General features: G+C 45.5%; 1 protein-coding gene across 7 annotated transcripts in view; it reads left to right on the forward strand.

Moving 5' to 3' along the window:
- Positions 1-23,789, forward strand: part of COMMD10 (COMM domain containing 10) — a 520,550-nt gene that overhangs the window by 56,401 nt on the left and 440,360 nt on the right. For 6 of the 7 annotated variants that reach the window (XR_012221993.1, XM_073553555.1, XM_073553629.1 and 3 more), the window contains one exon: positions 8,214-8,369. The exons of the other annotated variant lie outside the window; for it this stretch is intronic. Coding sequence is in view for 5 of the 6 variants with exons in the window: in XM_073553555.1 (XP_073409656.1) it covers positions 8,214-8,369 (156 nt within the window). In the remaining variant the exon portion in view is untranslated. The remainder of the gene's footprint in view (positions 1-8,213; positions 8,370-23,789) is intronic. 7 annotated transcript variants of the gene reach the window in all.

The following is a 23,789-nucleotide window of genomic DNA, read 5'->3' on the forward strand; positions in this document are numbered from 1 at the left end:
TAGTTTCTGATGAAGGTACTTAAATTTCCTGATGACATTGTAGAAAGCCAAGCATTCACAGATCCATGTGTGTGGCATTGTCATAGGCTTTCCTGTAGTCAATCAAGGCTGTGCTGAGATTGGTCTGTCTGGATCTTGATTCTTTAGCGACTGCTCTATTTACTTGGAGCTGGTGCTTCGAGCCTCCGGTGTCGGTCCCGATGCCTTTCTTAGCTAAATTCATGTATTGGTTGATATGGTTCTGTAGCTTGGTGGCTATGATGCCTGAAATGAGTTTTCACGTTGTTGTAAGGCAGGATATTGGGCGGTAGTAGGATGGAACTGTTCCTTTGCGAGGATCCTTCATGATCAGCACTGTTTTTCCTTGTGCTAGCCAAGCTGGGTGGTGGCTTGCTTCTAGCAGTTGGTTCAGCTGCTTTGCCATGCGTTCATGTAGCGCTTTTAATTTCTTTAGCCAGTAGGTGTGGATCATGTCTGGGCCAGGTGCTCTCCACCTCTTCATGTTGTTGACCCTCTGTTGGATGTCTGCTTCTGTTATGGTGACTGGTTCTTGCTCTAGGTGGTTGCTGTGTTTCATTCTCAAATCTTGTAGCCACATTGCACTAGTGTTTTTTCCTTCTCCCATATGTTCCTCCAGTATTGTTCAGTCTCTGCTATTTGTGGAGTTGCTGCGTTTTTGCTGTTACTCTGTAGTTGGCAGTACACCTTGGATGGTTCTTTGGAGAACAGGGCATTTATCTTCTTGGCCTCCGCTTCTCTAGCGTATCTCCTTAGTCTTGCAGCAAGTGCTGTGAGACTTTGTTTAGCAGTCTCTAGGGCTTCAGTTGGGGTCAGGCCTTTGTACTTCTCCAGCTTGGTCTTATTCTTGATCTTTACACCTTTCTGTATTTCTGTTATTTGTTGGACTTCCCTTCCTGTCACCTTGATCTTTGTCTCCAGTTTTCTTTTCCAAGGGGGGCTTGTACTTCTGTTGTTCTTCCTGGTTGTATAGCCAAGCATTTCCATGATTGCTGAGGCAGTAGCATAGATCAAGTTTATTAGTTTGAGTTTTGGTGGTGGTAGGTATTGATGCAAGTTCTCTATTGGTATCTTCTAGCATACTGTTTGGTGGTGTTTCTTTGCTGAACCTTGGCAGTCGGGAACTTCAGGGGGTTGCACATGTTGTTCTTTCAGGTCTTCATGTGGTATGGTTCTGCAGTGCAGTTGATCCATCTCAAGTTGTGATAACAGCTTTCTCTTTATGAGATTGAAAAGTTGGGTGACTAGTTGTTTCTCAGTCAGTTGACATGCTGGTCTTGTATCCATCCATAGTTTCCTCATACGCTTCATATATCCTCTCTCATTTGGTCTGTTATAATAGCATTTTATAAGGCCCAGGTTCTCTCGCCTTGTCCATGTATGGTTTATTCCAGTAGCCAATTTATCAGATTGTCCTGGTTCCTCGACATCTGACACGGACCTTGCTAATCCGGACGACGTCCGAGCCGGCATGACTCTCTTGTTTATTGCGGTAGGCACTATAGTGTTAGTAGTCTTGCCAAAGGACCACTACTGGTATATTATTTTCAAGAGAGCAAAGCTCTCCCATGTTGGTTGTGCACTTTTAACAGTATATTATAGTGGAAGGAGCTTAGTATATAATTTATTTAAATTTATTTTTCACAGGGCAGAGCCAGGATTTGAACCCCAGTCTCCCATGTCGTAGTCTGTGCACTTAAAGCGAACCTGTCACCTGTTTTGGCTGCTATAAGATATGGCCACCGCCTTTCAGGGCTTATCTACAGCATTCTACAATGCTCTACAAAAGCCCCCAGTCCGACCTGAAAGATAAAAATAACTTTCTCCTTCGCCTCATTGGGGGGCACAGGTACTGTGGGGTGTATGCTACTGCCGCCTGGAGGCTGACACTAAGTGAAAAAAAGAGGTTAGCTCCTCCTCCGCCATATACACCCTCGCCCTGATTGCGGGCGGAAACCAGTTCATGCTTAGTGTCCATTGGAGGCACACGTCTGTTTTTTTCTCCAGACTTCTTTTTTTTTTTTTTCTTTTTCCCTTTTTCTATGAAGATGAGACAGGGTCGACGGACCCTATTGAAAGGGTCCGATATCCCCAAACCAACAACGGGCGAGCACGTGTGAGTGTCGCCTCCACGTATCCTCTCCCGCAGCGAGGGACATGTCTGGTCTTTTTTTCCCAGACTTTTTATTTTTACCTTCCATGAAGATGAGACAGGGGCAACGGATCCTATTGAAAGGGTCCGATTTCCCCAAACCAACAACGGGCGAGCATGTGCGTGTGTCGCCTCCATGTATCCTCTCCCGCAACGTGGGACATGATGCCGGACTTAGCCCTGACGACCCCTAGGTATTGAAACCATGGGCTGTACAGAGGCACAGGCATAGTCTGTGTGGCCGCCACTGCTCCACCAGTGCTAGACTGCGGTGCTGCAAGGCGGCGGACGGTCACTCTCCTCACCCCTTGAAGGGGTTAGATGGAGCTAGGGTGCCTGCACCATCCTATATGTGGCCCCCCTCCCCTCTACCTGAGCTGGGAAGCTGAAGCATCATCACAGAAGGGATGGCCTGGGAGGGCTCCTGCAGCAGCGTCCACAGGGCTGGAGCCCTTAGCCTTGTCGGGCGAAGGTAGTCACCCCCGTCGCTCATGGCGGCGTGTTCTGGCGTCCGGCCACGTATCTTCGGCTGGAGGTCGGAGGGGTGTCCCCCCCCCCCCCCCTCGCGGGCAGACGCTAAAAAACCAGCCCGCGGCTTCGGCCGGAGCTGGGCCGCGGACGGAAGTCCCGCCTCCCTTCTTCGCGTCACTTCCGGCGGCCCGCCTCCCGTGGCCTGGGCGGGTGACGAAGAAATTGAGCTCCCGGCTTCAGACCAGCGCTAGGCCTCAACCGAAAGTACCGCCCAGGATGCCTCTACCGACAGCCCGCCCGCAGGAGAGTCGCACGCTTCTTTGAGTGGAGTAGCGCCCGGCACTTCCGGGACACGTGGGGGGCACAGGACAGGGGTAAGTGCTGCATCCCAACCCGAGAGGCCACGTTACGGGTAGACGAGGAATGTTCCCCCTCCCCCGCAGCAGGCTGCAGTACTGATGCCTGGCAGATGGAGCATCTCTGGAAAAGCGAAGACGCACACGTTCCTATATGCTGCATGCATCTCTTGTCGGGCCGCTTTCCCGCGGGTGCAGAGCAAGCGATTATGCGAAGCCTGCGATTCCAAGTGCGCCCAGGAGCCCTCCCCTGCGACCGAGCCCAGTGTTCCAGAATGGGTCTTATCAATGTCACAGTCTATGGCGTCACTTGCGAGAGCAATCGGGTCCCTTCGCGCCCCAGATAGGGGCGGGGATAGTGGCTCGCCTGTCTTGGAGGGGTCCGCCACCTCACAGGAGCCTCCGGCCTGCAGGGGCCGCTCTCACTCCAGGCAGACACGGGGGAAGCGAACCCACACGGCGTCTCCCGGCCCGTCCGGTGCCTCGGCATTCGTGAGTTCTGCTTCTCGCTCTCCCTCACCAGCAGTCGAGAGCAAGCAAAGTTCGGATTATGACTCGGACGAACCCCTGGATCTAGGTACCCCGGGGTGTCCAGAAACAGTGGACAGCCTCATCGAAGCCGTCAATCAGACTCTGGGGATTGAGGATGATTCCACCCTGGCTTCTGGCCATAAGGTGTCATTTAAGCGAGCTAAGTGGCCGCATAGAGTTTTTTACACTCACCCAAAGTCCGAGGACATAGTGCAACGACACAGGGAACGGCCAGACAGGCGTTTCTCAGGCCAGAAGGCGCTGGAAGCAAGGTATCTGTTTGCCCCGGATCTCTGTAAAAAATGGATGGAATCCCCAATGGTGGATCCACCCGTTGCACGCTTGGCCTCTAAAACCCTGTTATGCGTACCTAGTGGTTCTTCTATTAAGGACCCCACTGATCGTCTCATAGAGAGCTTGGCTCGCTCAGTTTTTGAAGCGTCAGGATCAGCACTCTCTCCCTCATTCGTGGCAACGTGGGTAGCAAGGCCATGATTTCTTAGTCTGAATCATTGAACAGAGCCTTGCAGGATAGGGAACTACCTGCAGAGGTATCAGAGATCGTGAGTCAGATCGCTATGGCTGGGGACTATTTAATCAATGCTTCTTTGGATGCAGCCAATTGCGCGGCACTAGCTGCCGCAAACACAATTTTCCATTAGGAGAGCCTTATGGTCAAGGACATGGCGGGCCGATTCAACCTCCAGGAAGTCCTTGACTTTCCTACCTTATCAGTGCGGCCGCCTATTCGGAGAGAAGTTAGACCAGCTCATCTCCGACGCCACAGGAGGGAAGAGCGGGTTTCTCCCTCAACAAAGGGTCAAACCACCGTTTCGCCACCAGTTTCGGGCACAGTTTCTGGCCTTTCGCAACCCCGGGTGGACTACAGCGGCCAATTCCGCCCAAACAGGATAGGGATCGACAAGTCTCAGAGCCAACCCGTTGGGGAGATTGCGTGCTCGCCAGTCCAGGTCGAGGGGAACCAGGTCCCAGAGAGCCTCATCCAAATGACTCAAGGCATTTTTTAGGAGACATCAGCAAAGTAGACGGCCGCCTACTCTGGTTCGCCACGTCTGGGTCACCGTCGCACACGACTCATGGGTGAGAGAGCTGGTATCCTCAGGGTACAAGATAGAGTTTGTCAGGTACCCCCAAAGCGGTTCTTTCTCTCCCATCTTCCCAAAGGGGAGACCTGGGCAAGGGCGTTGCTAGGAGCCATCAAATTACTCCAGCACAACGGAGTCATTATTCCCGTACCAGAGCACGAGAAGGCTCAGGGCTTCTATTCCAACCTATTCGCGGTCCCCAAGAAAGACGGGACGGTCAGGCCTGTTTTGGACCTAAAGCTCCTGAACAAATTTATTAGGATCAGACATTTCCGGATGGAGTCTTCTCCGTTCAGTTATATCGGCCATGGGGCAGCGAGAATACTTGGCCTCTATTGACATCCAGGACGCCTGCCTGCACATCCCCATTTTCCCCTCCGCATCAAAAAGTTTCTACGCTTCACCATCAGCGGTTTACATTTCCAGTTCGCAGCGCTGCCCTTCGGGCTTGCCACCGGCCCCAGAGTGTTCACAAAGATCATGGCAGTCGTCATGGCCATCCTGCACTCCCGGGGCATAGTCGTTTTGCCTTACTTAGACGACCTCTTGGTCAAGGGCCCTTCAATTCGGGCATGCGAGGAAGGTGTCTCTTTCCCGCTTAGGATGGCTGGTCAACCTGAAGAAATCATCCCAGGTCCCAGTTCAAAGGATTGCCTTTTTAGGGATGATCTTCGACACCTGCCGAGAGTTGGTAATTCTCCCTGGAGACAAAGCCCTAACGCTCCAGCAGGGAGTCCGGACGCTTCGCCGACCGGTCCCTCACACCATCCGGTTTCAGGATGAGGATACTAGGAAAAATGGTGGCAGCGATGGAAGTCATCCCGTTCGCCCAGTTTCATCTTCGCCCCCTGCAGCACGCCCTCTTGTCATCCTGGGACAAGAACCCATTCACGCTCGATCGCCGGTGCCGGTGGTCCTTTCAGGTCAGTCAAGTCACTCGAGTGGTGGACAGTCAGTTCCGCACTGCTTCAAGGGAAACCTTTTCCCCCAGACCATTGGTTGGTAGTCACAACTGATGCCAGCCTCCTCGGCTGGGGAGCGGTTTTTCGCCACCACACGACCCAGGGACGGTGGTCGCCGCAGGAGGCACGCCTCCCAATCAACTTGTTGGAAATACGAGCAATCTGGCTGGCTCTGCAACAGTTTCAGCACCTTCTAGCAGGCCGCCCCGTCCGGATTCAGTCGGACAACGCCACGGCGGTGGCTTACATAAATCATCAAGGGGGCACCCGCAGCAGAGCAACCATGCGCAAGGTAGGGCACGTTCTTCACTGGACCGAAAGGAGCCACTCTGTGATATCGCCGGTCCACATCCCAGGTGTGGAGAACTGGGCAGCAGACTTCCTCAGCCGGCAGGGTCTTGATTCCGGGGAATGGTTACTGCACCCTATGGGGAACACCGGATGTGGACCTGATGGCCTCCAGGGTGAACTCCAAGGTGCCCCTGTTTGTCGCTCGGTCCCGAGACCCGCAGGCGATTGCCGCGGATGCGTTGGTTCTGCCATGGAACCAGTTTCGCCTCCCATACTTATTTCCCCCGCTGTTACTACTGCCGATGGTCATCAAGAAGATCAAAACAGAGGGGATTTCAGCGATTCTGCTGGCCCCAGACTGGCCCCGTCGAGCGTGGTACGCAGATCTAGTGCAGCTACTCGCCGACGTTCCTTGACGACTGCCAGAGTGCCCAGATCTACTTTCCCAGGGCCCGATCTTGCACCCGAGCTCAGGGGCCCTGTGTTTGACAGCATGGCCGTTGAATCTTGGATTCTGACCCAGGCGGAGTTTGGGTGCGAGGTGGTGGCTACAATGGTTAGCGCCCGGAAGCCTACCTCGGCGCGATTTACCATCACACCTGGAAGGTGTTCTTTTCTTTGTGTCGAGACCGCGGTTATCCTCCGCTGAGATTTTCTATTCCCAACATCTTGGCCTTTCTACGGTTTGGCCTAGACTCAGGATTGGCCCCGAGCTCTTTCAGGAGACAGATATCGGCTTTATCCATCCTGTTTCAGCGCAGAATTGCTGCCTATTTACAGGTAAAGACTTTCATCCAGGGAGTCTCCCACTTGGTACCTCCCTATAGGACGCCCCTGGACGCCTGGGACCTTAACCTGGTACTAACCATTCTGCAGGAAGCGCCATTTGAACCGCTACAGGATGTCTCCTTGTCATACCTTTCCTGGAAGGTAGTGTTTCTTGTGGTGATAACATCAATCAGGTGGGTCTCAGAGCTGGCAGCGCTATCCTGCCAAGCCCCGTTTCTCACTTTCCACAAGGATAAGGTGGTTTTTAGACCAGCTCCCCCCTTTTCTGCCGAAGGTCGTTTCCTCGTTTCACATTAATGAGGATATTATCTTGCCTTCATTCTGTCCAGCACCGTTACACTGCGTGGAAAAGGCTCTTCACACGTTGGACCTGGTAAGAGTCCTCAGGAGGTACGTGTCACAGATGGCACCCTTTCGGCAGACAGACACGCTATTCGGGCTCCCCGAGGGGCGCAGGAAGGGACTCGCTGCCTCGAAATCGACCATAGCCAGATGGATTCGTTTGACTATTCAGGAGTCCTACCGCATCAGAGGTGCGCCGGTTCCAGCAGGGAACAGAGCACACTCTACTCGGGCAGTGGGCACCTCTTGGACGCTTCGGCACCAGACTTCGACGGAGCAAGTTTGCAAGGCAGCAACCTGGTCCAGCCTGCACACGTTTGCCAAACATTACAATATCCATACTCAGGCTTCAGCGGATGCGAGCCTAGGCAGAAGGATTCTCCAAGCAGCGGTGCCGCACCTTTAGACAGGAGGTGCATGTAGCTTGGATCGGTGAATCAACTTCCCACCCAGGGACTGCTTTAGGACGTCCCACAGAAACTGTGTCCCCCAGTGAGGCGAAGGAGAAACAGAGATTTTTGTGATAAACTCACCGTTAAATCCTTTTCTCTGAGACCCTCATTGTGGGACACAGCACCCACCCTGATAGCCAGTTGGCTCTTGTTTATTTAATTAATGTGCATTTTCGTTGACATTGACGTTATTTTCTAGACATATTGTTACTTGCATTAAGGCTGATTTTGTTGTTCTCCTGCTTTTGCACTAAACTGGTTTCCGCCCGCAATCAGGGCGAGGGTGTATACGGCAGAGGAGGAGCTAACCTCTTTTTTTCACTTAGTGTCAGCCTCCAGGCGGCAGTAGCATACACCCCACAGTACCTGTGTCCCCACAATGAGCGTCTCGGAGAAAAGGATTTTATGGTGAGTTTATCATAAAAATCCCTGTTTTATTATACTCACCCAGGGGGGTCGGATAGGTGCAGCAGGTCCGGGTCCGGCGCCTCCCATCTTCTTGAGATGCCGTCCTCCTGCTTGCTTCATCACTCCCCGCATCGCGCTCCTACGCAGGCTTACTTATCTGCCCTGTTGAGGGCAGAGCAAAGTACTGCAGTCCTCTCTGACCTTTCCCAGCGCCTGCACACTGCAGTACTTTTCTTTGCTGAGTATTTTTCTTTTTTTTTCTAGCGTTCCTTTTCAGAAACCAGAATGCTGACTTCTTATCACAATGTCCTGATGTGCTTTGTATTATTTTGCAGGCTGTGTACCACAATTTAAAAACACCAGTGTTTCGTCAGCAGCTGGAGAACATCCATCTTGACCAGAGTAAAATTGAAGCCTTTGCCAGTGTCTGGGAAAACGTTGGGCCAGAAACTGTGGAAAGATTTAGACAGAGGACTTTTACTCCTAAAAAGGTAATCATGTCCCTGAAAGATGGAGGTGATGGTTCCTTCTCGTCTTTACTACTAACAGCTGTTACTCTGGTTTTCCTTGTCACCTCGGATGACTTTGCTTTTATACGTAAATGCATGTATTTGGGTCTAAAAATAATTTTTGCAATTGAGTTTAACAAAATTTTTTTCCACCTTTTCCCTTCTATAGCCTCTGTATTGCATTATCTATTGCTTGCCGCAGAATGTGCTGACTGACGGTCTATCAGCCTGCTAGTATGGTTTGAAGGAGTTTTTGAGTTTATGCTGGTGGGGCACATTATGTCTGATCCGTATGCTGGTGGGGCACATTGTGTCTGATCCGTATGCTGGTGGGGCACATTGTGTCTGAGCCGTATCCTGGTGGAGCACATTGTGTCTGATCTGTATGCCGGTGGACACATTGTTTCTGATCCGTATGCTGGTGGTGCGCATTGTGTCTGATCCATATGCTGGTGGTGCGCATTGTGTCTGATCCGTATGCTGGTGGGGCATATTGTGTCTGATCCGTATGTCGGTGGTGCGCATTGTGTCTGATCCGTATGCTGGTGGCGCGCATTGTGTCTGATCCGTATGCTGGTGGGCACATTGTGTCTGATCAGTATGCCGGTGGCACGCATTGTGTCTGATCTGTATGCTGGTGGGGCATATTGTTTCTGATCAGTATGCTGGTGGCACGCATTGTGTCTGATCCGTATGCTGGTGGCACGCATTGTGTCTGATCCGTATGCCGGTGGCGGGCATTGTGTCTGATCCGTATGCTGGTGGTGCGCATTGTGTCTGATCTGTATGCTGGTGGGGCATATTGTGTCTGATCCGTATGTCGGTGGTGCGCATTGTGTCTGATCCGTATGCTGGTGGCGCGCATTGTGTCTGATCCGTATGCTGGTGGGCACATTGTGTCTGATCCGTATGCCGGTGGCACGCATTGTGTCTGATCTGTATGCTGGTGGTGCGCATTGTGTCTGATCCGTATGCTGGTGGGGCATATTGTGTCTGATCCGTATGTCGGTGGTGCGCATTGTGTCTGATCCGTATGCTGGTGGCGCGCATTGTGTCTGATCCGTATGCTGGTGGGCACATTGTGTCTGATCCGTATGCCGGTGGCACGCATTGTGTCTGATCTGTATGCTGGTGGTGCGCATTGTGTCTGATCCGTATGCTGGTGGGGCATATTGTGTCTGATCTGTATGTCGGTGGTGCGCATTGTGTCTGATCCGTATGCTGGTGGCGCGCATTGTGTCTGATCCGTATGCTGGTGGGCACATTGTGTCTGATCCGTATGCCGGTGGCACGCATTGTGTCTGATCTGTATGCTGGTGGTGCGCATTGTGTCTGATCCGTATGCTGGTGGGGCATATTGTGTCTGATCCGTATGTCGGTGGTGCGCATTGTGTCTGATCCGTATGCTGGTGGCGCGCATTGTGTCTGATCCGTATGCTGGTGGGCACATTGTGTCTGATCCGTATGCCGGTGGCACGCATTGTGTCTGATCTGTATGCTGGTGGGGCATATTGTGTCTGATCCGTATGCTGGTGGGCACATTGTGTCTGATCCGTATGCCGGTGGCGCGCATTGTGTCTGATCCGTATGCTGGTGGGCACATTGTGTCTGATCCATATGCCGGTGGCGCGCATTGTGTCTGATCCGTATGCTGGTGGGCACATTGTGTCTGATCCGTATGCCGGTGGCGCGCATTGTGTCTGATCCGTATGCTGGTGGGGCACGTTGGGAGACCTTCCAGCGTATTTATCTGGCTTGTGCCTCTGTAATACATCGTGATATACATTTTTGTAGCCAGTGGAGGCAGAAGGGATGTTATTTTTTTTCTTCCATCAAGTAAATGTGACTGTAAGGATATGTTTACGCATGGGACATTTTTCAGACTTTCGCACTAATTTTAAGGCTTGAACTCTGTGTGCATAGAACCTTACTTCAACTGCAAAAGAGCTCAGCGGAAGAACTCCGTGTGAATCTGGTCTCATATGGAGCTAAGTTAGGAAGTCGATTGCACACCTTGACCTGTCCACCTTTATACTTCCACTATGCATCAGCATACTGCGATTAGTGAATTCATAAACGCCACTATTGCTGTAAATGTTAAAACCACATTAATTTAATAAGTTGTACGAGCCCTACTTTTTTCATCTTTTTTTTATGTCAGCTTTCCTCTAGGCACAGATGTAAATGCTTGTGCCAACAGAAACGACACAGGGGGAGTCTCCATAAACGGGGAGCTATTTTCCTTTCCATACCCGCAGAATTCTGTAACGTTGCAGCTTTAATCTACGTAAACCCAGAAAACCTCTTTCTATAGACGCCGTGCCCGACTTCGTCTGATTTGTGCGCACGTTCTGCCGGTTCCCTTTGGTATCATTATGCTTTCGTTCTTTGACGTCCTACCTTTCCCCATGTGTGTTACATCTCCTATACAATCTCTTTTTCGATTGATATTTTATTTCCTAAATTTACACGATATTCCCGCAATTCTCCGCTCTCCAGTCCGTTTTCTCTATCATTTATTGTCTTTGAAAGCAGGATTTTTATCCTCGTCAGCCGGCAGATTGTGTGCCGGTATCTGGGTAGTGACACAGGATTTGTGTGCATTCACTCCCAGACACAGCCAATGTGACTGCCCGGCACTTGAAGATGGAATCTCTATTATTGACAGGGATCAAGCTTCTGTTTGGCGGCCGATTCATACATCAGAATTAGCAGTCTGGAGAGCATGTCCCTGCTATGCCACACTTAATGGGCGAACTGATAACCGCTCACAGCAGCTAATATGTATATGACACCTTGTTTAGCTATAAACTTATAGGATCAGAATCATTAACTGTCATGGAGCGTATCGAGGAAAAGCGCGCCCGATCTGAGTTATGACTTCTCAGGAAATTGCTCTGTGTACAATCTTATAAATGCCACATCGCAGTTCCAGTCACAGTTTATGCGTTTGTGATAAAAGATGTTGTCGGCTTCCTGAGAGACCCAAAGTGCAATAAGCTGCAACATATTACGGCTCTGACTTTTCTGTTAGTTCTGTGTTATCGTTCCCTTTAATCTACCGCCTCATGGTCCAGCAATTCCAAAATGTATCCGCTTTTTTTTTCTACCTAAAAGTGTCTTAGCTGGGATCCTGCAACAAAAATAAGTGATTCTAGCATTTTAATTTATTTCATCCATACAAATTCTGTTGTTTGGGTCTCATTGGGTAGATATATAGATATGTGGACAAAATATCAAAATACAATCATTTCCTATCCCGTTGCTGCATTTTTGCATAGATAATTGATAAGACTTTTTTTTCTCCAAGTCTGTGCATCCATGCTTAGTAGCAACGTCATCGGATCGTGAAGGCAGAACCTGTAGTGTTGGTCATCCAGCATTAAACTGAGTTGAGTGGGGCATATTTACTACAACCCCTGGCAAAAATTATGGAATCACCGGCCTTGGAGGATGTTCATTCAGTTGTTTAATTTTGTAGAAAAAAAGCAGATCACAGACATGGCACAACACTAAAGTCATTTCAAATGGCAACTTTCTGGCTTTAAGAAACACAAAAAGAAATCAAGAACAAAAAATGTGGTAGTCAGTAATGGTTACTTTTTTAAACCAAGCATAGGGGAAAAATTATGGAGCCACTCAATTCTGAGGGAAAAAATTCTGGAATCACTCTGTAAATTTTCATTCCCAAAACTAACACCTGCATCAAATTAGATCTGCTCGTTAGTCTGCAGCTAAAAAGGAGTGATCACACCTTGGAGAGCTGTTGCACCAAGAGGACTGACATGAATCATGGCTCCAACACTAGAGATGTCAAGACAAAGGAAAGGATTATCAAACTCTTAAAAGAGTGTAAATCATCACGCAATTTTGCAAAAGATGTTGGTTGTTCACAGTCAGCTGTGTCTAAAATATGGACCAATACAAACAACATGGGAAGATGGGAAGGTTGTTTTTTAGTGTTTCTTAAAGCCAGAAAGTTGCCATTTGAAATGACTTTAGTTTTGTGCCATGTCTGTGATCTAGTTTTTTTCTACAAAATTAAACAGCTGAATGAACATCCTCCAAGGCCGGTGATTCCATAATTTTTGCCAGGGGTTGTAATTATGTTGAATATTCAGACATTTTAAACCTAGATGAAGCAGTCGAAAGGTCCCATCCACTTTAGATAGCTGTGAGTTGTTTGGCCAACAGCAGTCTCTCTCGACTCCCCATATATAACTCGCTGGTGGGTTCCATGATTGAGTTGCTGTGAAACTTCTCTGATGGCAGCCTATTTCCTGAAAAATAAAAGGATTGGCTTCTGAAATTCAGCAGACCTGATCCTTCTCTCCACTGACATCATTAGTCAGGGAGCAGTCAGGAAGCCCCCATAAACAGTAGACTGTTGGCTGATCCCACCATTATCAAGAGATTTGGCCAACTTTAGTCTAAACTGTATGGTGGCCTTATCATTGCATAGGGTATGTGATAAATGTCTGATAGACAAGTTTCACTTCTGTGCAGCGCTCTGTAATGAAGTATATCGGACTTAAGCTAGTCATACACATTAGATGGTTGTCAGCTGATTATTGTTTAAGCTGATTGTTCATGTGACAGAGATCTCAGCCGACTCTTCTTTATACAAAAGCACTCATTCGGTAGAGCACTTCTTTGTTCTACGAGTAAGGTGGGATAATATTGCAATCGGCAGTTCAAAATTGGACATGTGCGATCTATACCTCTCCCTACCATCTGTCGGATGGTGACCCCATATCCATTAGATCAGGGTCTCAAACTTAGCTGGGTATATGGGCCGCTTACAGAAAAAAATTTAATTTGAAGGGCTGCGGTCCTTGCGGGAGAAGATGACATTTTCAGTGATACCATAATTTTTCTGTATATCGTTTTGATCATTTTTTGGCATTTTTTAAAATTCTTTTTAATGTTGTTTATCATATTGGTTATGATACATGTTTTCTTTTTTTACTTAACTTTTAACATAAAATAGCATTTTTAGTGGCCAAATATTTTTCCGTTATTTTTTTCTTGCTGTATTTTGAAATGTTTTATAAAATGTTTTATTTTTTATTGCTCCCCAAACTGCCCATACAGTATTATTGTTTTACAATTAGCCCCCCTATAGTAATTCGGGCCCCCATCCTGTAATAATGTCCCCTGTCCAGAAATAATGTTCTTCATCCTGTAAAAATATCCCCAATTCTGTAATAAAGTGTTGGTCCTTGTCCTTGGATCGGACCACGATTGTCTCAGGGGCTCGAGGTCCGAAGAATGGAGATACAAGTTGAGATCCCTGCATTAGACAGTCAGCTGAACCTGTCAATATCAGCAGGTTTTGGCTAATATTAGCGTAATGTGTATGGGGGTCTTTACAGTAACAGTGGAACATACTGCTGTCTGTACATCACATGGGAGACACTGAGACTGCTTTATATACAGCACATAGGAGACACACTGAGACTGCTGTATATACATCATCTAGGAGACACAGATTGCTTTATATACAGCACATAGGAGACACACTGAGACTGCTTTATATACAGCATCTAGGAAACACTGAGACTGCTGTATATACTGCACATAGGAGACACTGAGGCTGTTGTACACACTACAAAGTATACACAAGCTGCTGCATTGATTATATAGGATACACGGCAACTGCTTCCTTCACCATCAGGACGGAGTTAAGGGCGCTATCTCCACCATAAGGCTACGTTCACACGTAGCGGAACTCTCACGGAAATTACCGCGAGAATTCCATTCCGTGGGAAAATCTCATTTTAAATTCCCGCGATTTTCCCGCGGAAAAACTAGCATTTTGCAAGCGTTATTAGCTTGCAGAATTGCTAGCGTTTTCCAAGCGATCTGTAGCATCGCTTGGAGAACTGATTGACAGGTTGGTCACACTCATCAAACATAGTGTTTGACGAGTGTGACCAACTTTTTACTATTGAGGCTGCCTATGCGGCATCAATAGTAAAAGATAGGATGTAAAAAATAATAATAAAAATATTGGTATTCTTACCTTCCGGCGTCCCGCGCAGCCTTCCCCCCTCACTCCACGCTCCCGGTCCCAGTAATCCTTTGCGAGCGATGACGTCCATTCTCGCGGGATCGCGACGTCTCGCGGTCATTCGCGATGACGAGAATAACAATATTTTTTATTTTAAATTCTATTTTTTACAGGGATATGGTAGGCACAGCCCGGAGGACAGTCTCCTCTCCTCCGGACCGTGGGTACCATCCGCAAATGCTCTGCTTACTTTTCGCAAGGTGTGCACAAAAGAAGTGGACATTGAAAATGCGAGAATATTTGTACAGTTGTGGACAGATGTGGCAGTGTTCCGATCCCAAGGTCATGTGAAGTTTCCATCCGGAATGTAGGATTGCCCATAAAGTCTGTGTAGATGGGTAAAAACGGAAAATCCAGCTCATCTGAAGAGCACGGTTTTGGCGTGCATTGTCATCTGCTGTATATAAAGCCCTATCTTTTATTTTCTTTTTACCGTATATAGCACAGAGCGGGGAGAGGATTAACATTGTGTATAATATCCTCTTTTCTGCTCGCATCATCTTCAGATTTTTTTTTTCCTGTTTGTATTTATATTTTTTCATGATTTTCTTATATTTTTCTGTCTAGATTTTCGTCCTGAAGGCAAAACTGCATATTTATTTTTTTACAAAATTGTTTATAGGCAACAAGTAGACAGAAACAGCTCATGTAATTTTTTCTTTAACCAAAAACAAAAGAGGCAAATGAAAGAAGTGTATTTAGATTGTTCTCCATATATATGTGACTTAAAGCTAGCCAGAGATGTGATAGTTTCCAGAATCCACCGCCGGAAAGAAGGATGGGACTGGTTGGATTTTACTAGAATCATAAAATCGAGCAGATAAGAAGCGCAATATAAAAAAGCTTAATACTGTACAAGATCACACAGCCATCTGACAAACCACAGTTTATGTAACTTTTTTTTTTTTTTTTTTAGAGACGCAGTGGTTTTGGGAATAAAAAAAACTATGGGATTGGTTATTCCAATGACCTTATTTTCGAAGATTAATTTTTAGTAAAAAATGCCTCCCAACCCTTCAGAGAAAAGTCACTGGAAGTTTTTATCTAAGTGACTTAATAGAAGAAAGTATAATTTTTGAAAAGTTCTATTTTCGGTGCACGAGACTAGTCACTATTCTAGTTTCCTCTGGTATGTGTGCTCCAAGTAATTTCTGAATTGTGTATCGCCCCCAAGCTTTTTTTTCCTATTGGTTTAGCCCTATGAAATGCATCAGGTGAAATCTTCAGCAAATCCATGCCTAAATCTGCATGTAAAATATGCAAATTTTTCTATGTATCAGCGACAGAATCCACAGCTGACATTTTCCAGTATATGTGGAAAAAACCTCCAAAAAATTTTTTTGGGATCAAAAGACAAAAAGAAAACCAAGGTAGCAACAAAGAAAAATGATCCCTAAAACTTCACTTTTAATCAATATATAAAATCTGGACAATCCCAGTTCATAGGGACTAGGGTAATAAACAACAATAATAAATACTCCGGGCCACTAAACTCGCCCTAATAGGCCCTAGCAGTCCCTGCCTGGCCACGGAGGTTGGCACCCTAATTGTAGACTATAGTGGCGCCCCCGCTCAACGTCGGTGACCCTAATACACCCTAAAAAACCCTAGTCCACGACGAGGATACACAGAAAAACACAACCACACAATAAACACCCGAAAGAAAACCCTGGTGGAGAGACTGTATAACGTCTCTAAGATAATTAACTTATCTCGTACTAGAATCATGGGCATATAAACCCACCCTAAATAGTATCTCGTAGTAAAAAATACTGATATATAGCAGCTTTTGTTGACTTATCTCGTAATGAAAAAGGCTTATGCTGCAAAAATTGATAGACCAGATATAGCCCCCCAAAAAAAGGGAAAAAAGAAGAAACGGGTATACAGTAAAAAAGTGCAGCCACAATAATGCACAATCAAAGCACTTCAGGTTAAATAACCACAAAAAATTATATCCACCAGATGGAAATTAGTGGCATAAAAATAATATACAGAACGCTTAGTGGACATAATAGTCCTACATATAGACAATAGCGTTATGAGATTGATATTTATCAGCCATCCAAAAATATGAGGCCCAGCCCAACAATAGGTCTATCAGCGTTATAAGATTATTAATACTTATCAGCCATCAGGAGATATGAGGCCCAGCCCGACGCGTTTCCCCCTCCTAGATACCGAGGGTTCATCAGGGGCAAAGAAGAAAAGGGGATTCCATCACCCTGGCCGAAAGATCAGGGCAATGTGCGGCGTCTTTTCCGTGTCTCTGAGGCTCATATTTACTGCGTTCTAACTGTGACATCAGTTCCGGAGAGGAAGGCTGATTTATATGCCCCGAGGTAGAATTCATTTGTGCTCTTCCATGGAACCTGTATGTTTCCTGCCATCTTCTACTACCACCTCTACGACTGCGTCCCCTGCTTCTATAATTAGTTTTTTTACCGTGATATCCCAGATTTCCCTCAGCGTCTGAAGACTCCACCACTGAGGATGATATATCTGTAGGACAATTTTTCTTATCCGAAAGAGCAGGATATGCCCTCTTTTCTTTAAATTCTGTTGTATCCCTTATAATTCTCCTATGTTTCCTCTCTTTAATATACAGTTGATATTTCTCAACCGCAATTTTAAGATTCTCCTCCTCCTTTATAGCAAAGTCAGTAGTTTTAAATTTCAGCACATTCTCTGTCAGGTCTTTCACTTTCAGAGAGGTTTTTTTCAATAGTGACTTTCTCTTCATCCAGCAAAACCTGCATTAAACGTAGGGATGAGGAAGTTAATTCCTCCTCCCACTTGTTCAACAATATTGGAGTTCTACATCTAGGGGCAGGTGTCAAGTGAATCCTCAGCCCCCGTGGAACAATTTTTTGTTTAATATAATTTTCTAGTGATTGTACTTCCCACCAGGATTTAATATTCTCCTTAAATGCCTCAAGCAGATCAGAGAACAGTGTCCTGAGAGAAGGACCCGTAGCAGACAAGGAATCAGTTTCGCGTTGGATTTTCTGGCTTGAATCACAAAGCCCAAATGGTTTAAATGAGCAGCTGAATTTTACCAGTTTCCTATAGGATGGTACTCGACAAATCTAGTATGCTATTTTTTGTACCTATTGTGCTATTTTGTTATTTATTTATTATTTTTTCTTTTGGATACATAGAGGTCTCTTTAGGGCTCTGTTATGAAGACTAATGCTATAGTCCGTTCTTCTATCCATAAGGGATACCTTCATATATCTCTCTAGTTGATATCCTGATTACATTTTGTGGAGATGTCCTAGAATTTCTTTACTGAGTCATTATTAGTATTTCTCGTAATGATATATGATTGTAATATTATATTTTGTAGCGATTATCTAAAATTATGACTTGCATGATTCCCCCTTATGTTTTGATACAATTTTGGTGATGTTAAAACGCGATGTATAGGAAGCGCAAGTTCCGGGGTATAAGCCCAGAAGTGACGCTGCTGGTGTTTGATAGGAGGCAGGATGGTGTCCATCAAAACTCTTCCCCACTATGTGTGATCATTGAGGAAGTGACGTTTTTGGTGTTTCATTTTTCTAAATCCCCTCCAATGAGATTACCGCTTATACCACACGTGATCACGGCGCGTCACCGGAAGTGATGTCACAGTTAGAACGCGGTAAATATGAGCCTCAGAGACACGGAAAAGACGCCGCACATTGCCCTGATCTTTCGGCCGGGGTGATGGAATCCCCTTTTCTTCTTTGCCCCTGATGAACCCTCGGTATCTAGGAGGGGGAAACGCGTCGGGCTGGGCCTCATATCTCCTGATGGCTGATAAGTATTAATAATCTTATAACGCTGATAGACCTATTGTTGGGCTGGGCCTCATATTTTTGGATGGCTGATAAGTATCAATCTCATTGTCTATATGTAGGACTATTATGTCCACTAAGCGTTCTGTATATTATTTTTATACCACTAATTTCCATCTGGTGGATATAATTTTTTGTGGTTATTTAACCTGAAGTGCTTTGATTGTGCATTATTGTGGCTGCACTTTTTTACTGTATAAACGTTTCTTCTTTTTTCCCTTTTTTTGGGGGGCTATATCTGGTCTATCAATTTTTGCAGCATAAGCCTTTTTCATTACGAGATAAGTCAACAAAAGCTGCTATATATCAGTATTTTTTACTACGAGATACTATTTAGGGTGGGTTTATATGCCCATGATTCTAGTACGAGATAAGTTAATTATCTTAGAGACGTTATACAGTCTCTCCACCAGGGTTTTCTTTCGGGTGTTTATTGTGTGGTTGTGTTTTTCTGTGTATCCTCGTCGTGGACTAGGGTTTTTTAGGGTGTATTAGGGTCACCGACGTTGAGCGGGGGCGCCACTATCGTCTACAATTAGGGTGCCAACCTCCGTGGCCAGGCAGGGACTGCTAGGGCCTATTAGGGCGAGTTTAGTGGCCCGGAGTATTTATTATTCTGTGTCTGGTGTTGTTTATTACCCTAGTCCCTATGAACTGGGATTGTCCAGATTTTATATATTGATTAAAAGTGAAGTTTTAGGGATCATTTTTCTTAGTTGCTACCTTGGTTTTCTTCCAGTATATGTGGAAGTAATTTTGAAATTGCCTATTTACCCACAACATTGTGTATAAAACAAAAAAAAAAAAATTCTAGCTTCCAACACTTTTTCCCGGAGGAAAAGTATTGGCCACATTTCAACAAAGGATACAATCCTTTTTTTCTTTTTATTTTTTTTTTATTATTACTGAAGGGTGTTCCCCCTGCAGATCTGCAGATGAGTAGTGCCTGCTACCTAGTATAGAACTTCCCAATCTTATGTCATCGAGGCCTCATACCAGAGCATGGGCCTTTCATTGTTTTGTTACTGGTGCCTAACCGTGTCTCGGCTACAGCAATAGTCTTAATATATGGTATTTTCGCAATTTGGCACAATGTCTTTTGGATCTAGTAAAAGAATAAATATAGAACAAAAAAACAATTGGTTGTGTTGCTATTCCAAAAGCTGGTGCAGCCATGAAAAAGCACATAGAATGTAATCACTTACGGCAAAACTGTCCCTTCATCTGCGACTCACCAGCTGATCTACAGCTCTCGTCCAAAAGTCATCGGCATACACAGAATGAGAAAACAAGCAGATGGAGACATAGAAACATCATGGCAATATCTTTATCAAGTGTTTTGTCTTATTCCAGATCTGGATTCACAGCTATATAGCTCAGTCCTGCTACATAACTTACACTGTGCTGCTGCTGCCTCTGTCTGTGCTAACTAAGGAACTTAGAAATACAGCCCTCAGAGGGCAAATCTGGTGAAAATGCAGAAAACTAGTCATCTAATGGCCAGAGGTGTTATTCCTTATCTACTCAAGTAATACACTTTATTCTTGAAAGCATTTTCTTTTAACTTTATCTACTGGGAACTCCAGATAAAATCACTATTTACGTTAATATTATTAGATAATCCGCGACTGTGTGCTGACCTGTGTATTATCATTCCCTTGCTTTCTTCATCATTTGCGGAACGTCATCATAGAGCTAACGTGCTCCGTATTGGAAGTATATGTGACTGGATCTGTTCTTCATGGGCCTCCATTGGATAACATTGTGTATGGCAAGGATGACTTCTAGCGATGTGTTCATCAGTGTCCGATTCCCCCTCTGCCATGTTCAGCCTTAGGCCCCATTTTACTTTTGACCCTTTTGCACAGCAGTTTTTGATCAGTATTTTGCATCAGTATTTGGAAGTCAAAACCAGGAATGGAACCTATAGGGAAAACTGGAAAGACTTGTACATCTGTCATATTTTGCACTGAATCTTGGCCTTGATTTTGTATCCGTATTTGCGAGTCAATGTCAATGAAGTGTGAAAGAGGTCATGGACTTTAAAAAAAAAAAAATCCAAAGCAAGTAGTGGAGCATAACCGCGGAAAAAAGTTTATTGGAAACCTTTATGCCTCTTTTTGTGATGCACTCCTGACTTTGACTTGAAAATACAGTAGGAGACAGCGATTCCAGCATAGTTGCATACTCATTCTTAATCCCACAAAAATGATAGAGGCAAGATGTCCCCATCATCTACTCTCAGTGATATGGACCCTGGCTTATCTGCCCTCTGACTTTCCCTTCCATACGCACACAAGCAGAAAAATGTCAGGAAGGCTCAGTCTATTGTGCGAATCAGTGAAAACTGCAATACTTCAGGACTTTTAATATAGATGTTGTCATTAAAAAAGGTATTAAATATTTGTACCCATGGAAATATGCATTGAGCAATGACATCAATAGACTTCCTTTAGCCCTTAGAGGGAGTTTTTCAGCAGGTTTTTTCTAATGAATCCGAGAGCAGTATAATGTAGGGGCCTAGAACCTGATTCCAGTGATGTGTCACTCGTCTGATTGTAGTTTCAATACAATCAGTGTTTTATCAGCCAGAGATTATCACTGGAGGACTAGCTGTGATGTGCCATGAACTCATGCCAATCTTTGTAAGCCCCCACTACTGATTGGCAGCTTGCTGACAATGTACAGTGTATAGGTAAGGAGGGTGGTGGGGAACCTCGCGTTCCTCCGCTCTACGGGACGCTGTTCACACAGTCACAGGCGGCACCTCATTGTTTATGAATGTTTATACGTTGTACTGTTATGTGCTGTAATGTGTAAAGTATCCGTAATGTACGGTTTATAGGGTTAGAGTAGGAACTTATATAGTAAAGTATTGGGATAGAGTAGAGGGGGGCATTATAGAGAGAGGATAGGTTAAGAGTTAGGCGGCACAGGGGTTAATTTTCTGGGAATGGCAACATAGAGCAGATGCTTGTAGTTAGGTTGTTTCCTGTTTTGGGTCAAAAGCCCGGGCAGCCTGCCTTCGGGCAGGACGTGTGAGCAGAGAGAGAGAGAACAAAGGATTAAAGCCGTGGGGATAATGCTGGGGTGACAGTAAGGGGCCCCAGGCAGAGAACAGTGCAGACGGGCACCAACTTAAAGGGATCATCCCTAGTTCGGATCCGTGGTCCATGACCAGGGCAGGAGCTGCAGTGAAAGCGTTCCTGGCACCTTTTCCCATTGGAGCTGGACATGGGGTTGACAAGAAGCTGGTGACGGGAAGAACAGGAGGGACACGGATTGCTCCAAAAGATACGTCTGGGATTGCCGGGCAGAGGAAGCTGCTCGTGAGAACAGGGCCTGTCCGGATGACAGGGAAAGAAAGGAAAATGACTCCGTATGTGATGTGTGCCGCCAAAGTAAAGACTGTTTTATTGTTAAGACTTATGCATCAGAGGCTGAAGTAACAGAGAACGTGGAAACTCCAGCTGCTGAAGTGAGTACAGTATTGCATACAGAGCAGAAAGGACTTGTTGTTTCATCTGTGAGGTGCCAGGGTGTGGGAACAGAACAGCCAGTTGCCACGACTACCACCCTGGCTGCCTTACATATACATGAATCTGCCAATCAGGGTTTGGGCGAGTTATATACAGCTCAGCATTCTGAGCACTGCTGCATCTACAGCTGAGAAAACAGAGGTTCTATCAAAACTGCACCAAGCAGCCCAGTGTTACGTTGCTGGAATTGGGTTTTCTGCCCCTACATCATGATGCTCTCAGATTACATGGCAAAAGCCTGCTGACAGATTCCCTTTAATCTTTTGTCTTATTTTTTTGGACAAAATGAAATGATACAGCCCTTTACTAAACATAGATTTTTCCTTCAACCCTTGCCCAAAACTGTGTTCACAAAGCACTGATGTAATTAACCTCCTTGCTTGTATGGGGAACTAAAGTGCTTCATTCATCAAAGTCGGACGCTATTGAGGTTAATTATGTTATTGTTGTAGAAAGGCTAATCTTCGCTGGTCACATAATGTTTGAAGCATGTTCCTAGCGTATATATAAATGGGGCATATTTTCTCAAAAGCGTCAAGGAAAATCGCGCATAATACATTTCTTCTGAAAGGGGACAGCAGTATTAGTGGCCGTGAATCAATATACATAATGAAACTCGTGTGCCAGCAAGTATTTGTTAATACTCTATTATTGCACTATAGCCATATGCATATGTATGAATTCATATTAAATTAGGCTCATGTTTTGGAATAAAATGTTTTTTTCTATTACAAATCTTCTGTTTTTTGTGAACAGTACTCAAAAGATAATGTTTTGAGAAAGAAATATTTTATTTGTTAAAGCAATTTTTTTTAATAGTTTTAATGTGTAAAGAAGACACCAGTCCAATCTAATGAGTTTTTGTCCCTTTTTAAGGTTCTGTTCACATTTGCATCGGCGCCTCAGTATTCCATCTTTTTTACCAGAACAAATGCTGGACATCATGACAGAAACCCTAACGGACCCCATTATACTCAGTGGGGTCTGTTTGGAACTGCTGTTATCTGTTATTCTTGTGTCTCTGTTTCTATAACGCAGAATACTACCATCGATATGAACAGAGCCTTTCTACAGAGAGGAGGGCATGGTGGAGGAGGAAGCCTGATCTTACCACCAAAATATGAATGTTGTCAGAGCTCTAAAATCCCTTTAACACAAAGACAGTACATGTTTTTTGTAAGAAAACTAGTGAACATTCACTCTAAAAAAAAAAAATTGCAATGCTGGCAATTAGTGATGAGTGAGCGTGCTCGGATAAGGTGTTACCGGAGCATGCCTGAGTGCTAATAGAGTATCTTCGGCATGCTCTAATACTATGTTGGAGACACTATGCCTGCATGTCTCGGGGCTGTTCAGCCGCCACACATTCAGGGATTGCCTAACAAACAAGCAATCCCTACTTGTATTATGGCTGTTCAACAGCCACGAGACATGCAGCCACGGCGACTCAAACATGGTATTCGAGCACGCCGAAGATACTCTATTAATACATGAGTATGCTCAGATAACGCCTTATCAGAGCACGCTCGCTCATTACTATTGGCGGTCTCTCAATGATCAGACTTCATGCTCATTCATCAAGTGATCAGATCGTTTATACCTTGTGGTAGGTTGGCGCATTCAGCTGCTCCCTGAGGTAGACATAGGAACATTTTGTATTAAAGTCTCTGGGTGGTTTATTGCTTCATAAACCAATAAGCCAAAATAGGAACGCAAATGTGCCTTTCTCTTTTGGGACCTATGCTCTTCAACATATTTATTAATGATCTGGTAGAAGGTTTACACAGTAAAATATCGACATTTGCAGATGATACAAAACTATGTAAAGTAGTCAATACAAGAGAAGATAGTATTCTGCTACAGATGGATCTGGATAAGTTGGAAACTTGGGCCGAAAGGTGGCAGCTGCGGTTTAACAATGATAAATGTAAGGTTATACACATGGGAA

The sequence above is a fragment of the Dendrobates tinctorius genome, unplaced genomic scaffold (genome assembly GCF_039654945.1).
Source record: "Dendrobates tinctorius isolate UK_male_01 unplaced genomic scaffold, ASM3965494v1 ptg000003l, whole genome shotgun sequence".
NCBI lineage: Eukaryota > Metazoa > Chordata > Amphibia > Anura > Dendrobatidae > Dendrobates > Dendrobates tinctorius.